This window comes from Harpia harpyja, chromosome 14 (assembly GCF_026419915.1).
Source record: "Harpia harpyja isolate bHarHar1 chromosome 14, bHarHar1 primary haplotype, whole genome shotgun sequence".
Taxonomy (NCBI): Eukaryota; Metazoa; Chordata; class Aves; order Accipitriformes; family Accipitridae; genus Harpia; species Harpia harpyja.
This window is the reverse complement of record NC_068953.1, coordinates 33,272,680-33,278,679: the sequence shown is the minus strand read 5'-3', so window position 1 is coordinate 33,278,679 and position 6,000 is coordinate 33,272,680. Positions and strand designations below refer to the sequence as shown.

At 45.8% G+C, this 6,000-nt stretch overlaps 1 protein-coding gene across 1 annotated transcript in view; it reads left to right on the top strand.

The window, feature by feature from the left end:
• Nucleotides 1-1,314: 1,314 nt before the first annotated feature.
• The window catches only part of MTMR10 (myotubularin related protein 10), a 43,863-nt gene continuing 39,177 nt past the window's right edge, over nt 1,315-6,000 (top strand). Inside the window, exons 1-2 of the mRNA XM_052807913.1 lie at nt 1,315-1,796; nt 3,244-3,304. Of these exons, the coding sequence (XP_052663873.1) occupies nt 1,737-1,796; nt 3,244-3,304 (121 nt within the window). The 5' untranslated portion in view covers nt 1,315-1,736. The remainder of the gene's footprint in view (nt 1,797-3,243; nt 3,305-6,000) is intronic.

The window sequence follows — 6,000 nt, the reverse complement described above, 5'->3', positions numbered from 1 at the left end:
GCAGATAGTTTGGCAGGTCCTGGCCTTCAACTTTTGCCCCTAAACCATGGGTGTTGCAGTGAACTACGCTTGGCTCATAGCTGGAACCATCACTATGGTGCACCAGCCATGGGGTGAGCACCTGCAGGCGCAGGAACCATCAGCGCTTCTTACCCTACCTGATGCATCAGACCTGGCTTCAAATTCTGAAGAGCCTGGCTGGTTTTACCCAATTCCTTTGTACTCGGACCACCAGCAGGAGAATCCAGACTCTCCCCCTTCCTTAGGTCTCACAGCTGATGGGCCTGTGCGGTCCCACTCTGGGGCTCTCGATTAAACCACATTTCCATCCAAACTGTTGCTTCTTCTAGGAGGTATTTCCACTGCGGAGGCCAAATTCATTGCAGCCAGGGCTCCCATAAGCACCTGCAACACGGACCTTTAAGGGTGCCAAGGGCCACTAAACAAATGTGAGTAGTTACTCGGTTTCCTACTTGCCAAAAGAGATAGCAGTGTTAGATTTTGGCAGTTTAGGTGGGCAACTGCGTTATTTCCATGTTCTAGAGAAGCTCCAAGTGAGCAATCCGTGAGTGCCTGGAAAGCTTGAGGAAAGGGAATGACACGGATGTTAGACCTGCATCCACCTCCGGCCGTCAGCATGGTTACAGCGATGAGCAAGAGGGTGACTGCGGCAGCAGCCTGGAGGCTGCACCCATAGATCACCTACGTTCCACGGCTGTAACATGCTACACCTCGTATAAAAGGTGACAGTAAGAAGAACGCGGTAGCAGTAGTTGATTCATGCTGGAGCTGGATTTTACTGCTGATCCGAGACAACCCCGGGTTGCAATAAAAACCTGCCTTTGCAGGCCCCATGTGGAAGTTTCACAGTCTCCAAGTGGCTCAGAGGCCAAACTGTGGAAATCCTCTGCTTCAGTCCTCGTTTTAACGTCCGCCCCCCCGCGCAGGGCCCTGTATTTGTCATTGCTCTCCTCGTGAAGGCGAGGGAAGGAGACCATTTCTCGCCACTCGCCCAGAGGCAGCGCTGAGCAAGAGCTCCCACCCGCGGGGTCCCGGCCTGCCCCCGGGAGGCTCCACCCCCCGCGACAGGGGACGGGGTGTGAGGGGGGTCCGCCAGGGAATCGGTAAGATTCGGTAACCGAAACCCGCTGTCAGTCCGGCCAGAAGTAACGGTGCTGGCTGAAACTGCCGTGACAGGAAGCGTCCGTTAAAAGCGGGCGAAACGTCAATTACGCGGCTGCCGGCGCGGGCGACCGGCCCCCGCCGGACCGCGGGCGCTTGGGCCCTCCGCGCCGCCGTACGGAGGCCGCTCCCCTCGCTCCCCCCAATATGGCCGCCCCGGCAGAGCCCGCCTCAGTCCGCCGCCCGCCGGGGCCGCCGCCGCCCGCCCGCCGCTGGCGGTAGAGAGCCGCTGGGCCGGCAGGCGGCCGCCCTCGCGGGGAGGCGGAAGGAGCCGCGGGGTCTCCATGAGGGGTTGCGGCAGCCCCAGGCTGGGCCTGCCCAGGCGGCTGACTCCTCCCTGGGGGAAGGAGGGTGCGCTGGGGCCGCCTCCGCCGCCGCCGCCCGCCGGGGCCGCCGCCGCCGTGTGACTGGGAGCGCGCAGCCCCGAGTGGCTGCGGGGCGCCGGGCCTGAGCCGGCCGGCGTCGACACCCTGCCCCCGCGGGACGGGGCCTCCTGGGCCCGGCCCGGCTCGCCGCGCCTTCCCCGCCCGCCGGGCTCCCCGCCGGCAGCGACGATGTTTTCTCTCAAGCAGCCCAAACCCACCTTCAAGTCCTACCTTCTGCCGCTGCCTCAGGTAACAGCCTTTCGTTTCTATTAGGGACCTGCTCGGCTTTTCCCCTCCCTGCCCTGGCCCTGGCCGAGGTACCGCCGCCGGGGCTGCCCTCCCGGCGCGGCGGCGGCTGGGCCGGCCCGCAGTGGGGCCCGCGGGGCGCCTGGGGCTCTGCCCGGAGCTGCTCCCCCGCTCGCCTCGAGGTTACTGGCCTCGCGGGGTGGGAAGCCAGCACCTGCGCGTCTCGCCCCTCGGGGGGGCTCCCGAAGAGCCCCCAGAAATCCTCAGTCGCCCAGGGAAACAAAAGCAGTGCAGGCGTGGAGGAGCGCAGCCCGTTGGCCTCTTGGTCTGTGAGGTCGCACGCAAACCGAAAGCGAGCGTTTGGTGGTGACAAGCCGAAACTTCGGCCGAGGAGCAGAGCTTTTATCAAAGTGAAGTCTTGTGCCGATTAAAACCGGCCAGTGTGAGATTATTTTGGAAAGTTATGGATAATGCTTCAGGTGTTTGGGCTCGCTTTCCTGTCTGGGATCCGCGTTACCTGCTCTCACACTGTGGAATACTTGGAGGAGAAAACAGCTGGTGCTTGTCTGTTATGCAATTAATTAAAGTCTCACTGTAGCCATCGTTTCACGTTTAAAGCTTGGCTGGTGGCATAAATAAGAAAATCAAGTGTATACAGTAGAATGCTATATATAGGGCATATAGTATCAGGTATATCTAGTAGAACCACTGGGATTTTTTGTGCGGTCTGGGTGTGCACTTGACAGAACGTGATTTTTATTCATTTATTTTAGACAAGTCAGGACGCCGTCTAGCAACACGTTTGACACGTTGACTCATTTTTGCTTTTTCACAATTTATTGGTAAAAGTGAAAAGTCGATGCAACATAGTTCTGGATGTTCCTAGTCTTGGGAAATGGCAATATCGCTGTCAGTGTAAGAACCATAGGCATTAAGGTTATTTCACTGAAAGTTCTGGTCTTTTTATAGAAGTGTTTTTATTTTTAAGGTTTGGAATTAAAATGCAAGTAGGCATGTATGTGTTCTAGGCCTTGATTTTTTTGGAAGTTTTTCCTGTGTTGGAAAGTCATGCATGTTAAAAGTTTGGTAGACAGTTTTGTGCCAAACTTGAGTGTCCATATCTGTGTAAAGCTTGTTGTAGGACTTGAGCCTTTATGGAATGTCAAGCCAAATTGTTCTTTCTTTGTCCTGTGACTTGTTATAGCCTAGGTTACGCAATTAGTTGAACATTAGTACTTTAAACATTATGTTATTATTCTGGTACAAAGCTAAACATACACAAAAATGTTAATATCTTTACAGAAAACTGTTGCTGTGATTGGATCCTAGCTCTTTAAGATCAGCTTTTTAAGTTAAAAGAACTTTCTCCTTTGCCCAAATAGATCAGACTTGTGTCTGACTAAAGTTCTGATTCTTAAGTAAATTCTCATTTTTTTTTTTTTTTCTTCAGGCTGAAGACCACATAGCGTCAGAACCAAGGATTAAAAAACTGGAACCAGTACTTTTGCCAGGTAGGCATAAATCAGGAATTTGACAGATACCTCGACAAGGATATATTTAAGCCTTTTGTTTATTATAATAGAATTGGTAAAATGTAAATAGTTTTCTCTATTTTACTGTGATTTTTGATTTTGGTGTATTTTAATTGTAGCGTGCCCCTTGAGGGAATATAACTTTGAAGTAGGAAAATCTAATGAAATTTGTGTCTGTAGAAGATTGTTCTAACCTGCCTGAAACGCTAAATAAATACATAAGCAATTTTGCCTGTGTAATGCTTTAGCGCATGTAGAATAATGTCTTGGTTTTATTGCGAGTATTTGAAATGAAACCATTGTAAGTTTTGTAACATTTGACACCTTTTGGAAGACTACTGATAATTATATTTTTGTTAGATAGTCAGACCTTTACCTGTGTGCAGAACCCACTACCATAGCATGTGTGGTAGTTTTCCTTTATTTTAAAAGAAAACGTTAATAGAATTTCCAGTAGGTAGGTATGATTGACTTCTGTATTGGAAGACTTCTGATGCCATCTTTATTCATTTACTGTTACTGAATATGCAGCTGTTACGTAATTTTGGAATTTATAAGTGTCTTTAAACCTGTGCAGAATAACCTTTTTAGTGTGTGGATGAGAAAAGCGGTGTTTTTATTATTGTTCATAATTTTTTATTTATAAAAATGTAGGATATTCATGACTTCCATATTTCAAATAAGAAATAACCTTTGGTAAATGACACTTTGATCAATGAGGATTTCTAAAAGCCTTTTTCAGATACCAAAGGAACAATCTACTATTCTCAAGATTACTTTCATTACAAACTGTACATCACAGTAATAAATTTGGCTTGCTGTTTCTAAGGGTAATTCTGATTTTAAAACAATTGTATACTGCATTTTTTCTTAGCATTCAGATTATATGTTAAGAAATAGGAATTTGCGCGCGCGCACACACACACACACACACTAATGTAGGAAGCTATTGCTATCATGTTGTCCAAGCTGATAAATGACACTAACTTTCAAAGTAATGAATAGGATAAACAAGTTACTCTTAAAAAATTATTTCTGTCACTGCTTCATATGGGACTGGTGTTAATTAAGCTGTACTAATTGATATGTGATACAATCCAGTGAGGTACCTTAAGCTTAAGAGGCTGAAATATTGTGGAAGAAGTTCAACTGAAAGAGTAAATAATAACTGACTGACACTCTTCATGAAACAAAATAATACAGATTTTGCTTGAGGCATGGATACCTTAAAATACATTGCTAAGATTGCTTGCTGTTTGAAATACAGTTATATTTTTATGCTTGAAAAACTTCTGCTTACCACTTGGCATCTTATTGGTTATGTTGCAGTTGATACTCATCCAAGGTCTTTGACTCAGAAGGAAGTGACTGCGTGTTCTTCCCTGAGACATTCCACAGAAAATGCAAGGCAGTACGAATTTGCTTTTCTCAAAATCTAACGTATCTTGCCTTGACTGTGGGACACATGCATGAGCAGTTATAGAAAACAATTTCTGTGCAGTAACTTCTTGCGGTGTGGTTCGTTCTTCATTTGTGAAACTCCAAAGTACGCTTAAAATGGTGCTGACTGGATTTGTTTTTCTCAACTGGCTTACATTTATCCCATGTTTGCATCATTTCCCTTGTCTGCACTGTCTTTAAAATCAGCATTTGATGGCTTTTGGGACGTTTGTAGTGAGTTGCCCCAGATTATATAGAAACCGATTGAAAGAGTATGACTTGCCACAGAATTAAGATTTCCACGTCCATATCATTCTAATGTGTTATTTTGAATTATTTCATAATAAAATTCACTGCTCCATACAGCCACAGAGTAGCTCGGACAAAATCTTCTCATTTTTGTGAGCATCAGTCTGTATGAGGGTGGGGGGAGTTAAGTGATTTGTTTTAAATGACTTAAATGAAACTCTTCCTGTTTAATGTTAAGCACCAGCCCGAACACATTTTTTTTGTTTCTGTCATCAAATGGTGCAGTAGAAAAGTGTATAAACAAGTACACGTTGTACTGTTGGATAGACTGGCTTTTGGATTTGTCATAACCCTAGTTTCTGGCCAAATTCCAACTAATTTAATTATATTAAGGCTGACTTGTACTCCCTTGCAAGTACAATTTGAGTATGGTATTCCTAATATCCTATCCTTAATAGTTGTGTGAAATTGCTTTTGCTCTCAGGAACAGAGTTCAACCTGAGGGGCTGAATGTTTATTATGCTGCTTTAATTGGTGGAGTTTTCAAGGAGTTCTTTTGGAATTAAATTATATTAGCACAAGCAGTTACTGGTTTTAGTAGTCTTTGAAAACTGCAAACAGTTGTATTAAGCTTTTGATTCCTAAAACATAGTCACTTTGAGGGAGTAGCTTACTAAAAATTGAAATTCCAAAGTAGCTAAATACCCTACTGTCTGACTTCTATTTCTGGGCAGTGCAGGTTAGGAGAGGGAGTTTCAGCCGTGGAAATAATGAGTCGGGTTACAAAATGAGGAGGTTTTTATTTAAAACTTTAAAAATAAAAAAAAATTTGAATTTACATTGGAATCAAATTTTAACCTGTAGAGTTTGTTTTTAAAGTTTACTCTGGTGCCCAGAGGAATGGAGATGCATCTCTTCAGCTTTTTGGAACAAAAGCCTATATTCTCATGGAACTGTGCGCACCGAGGAGGGTGGAGTATTAGGAA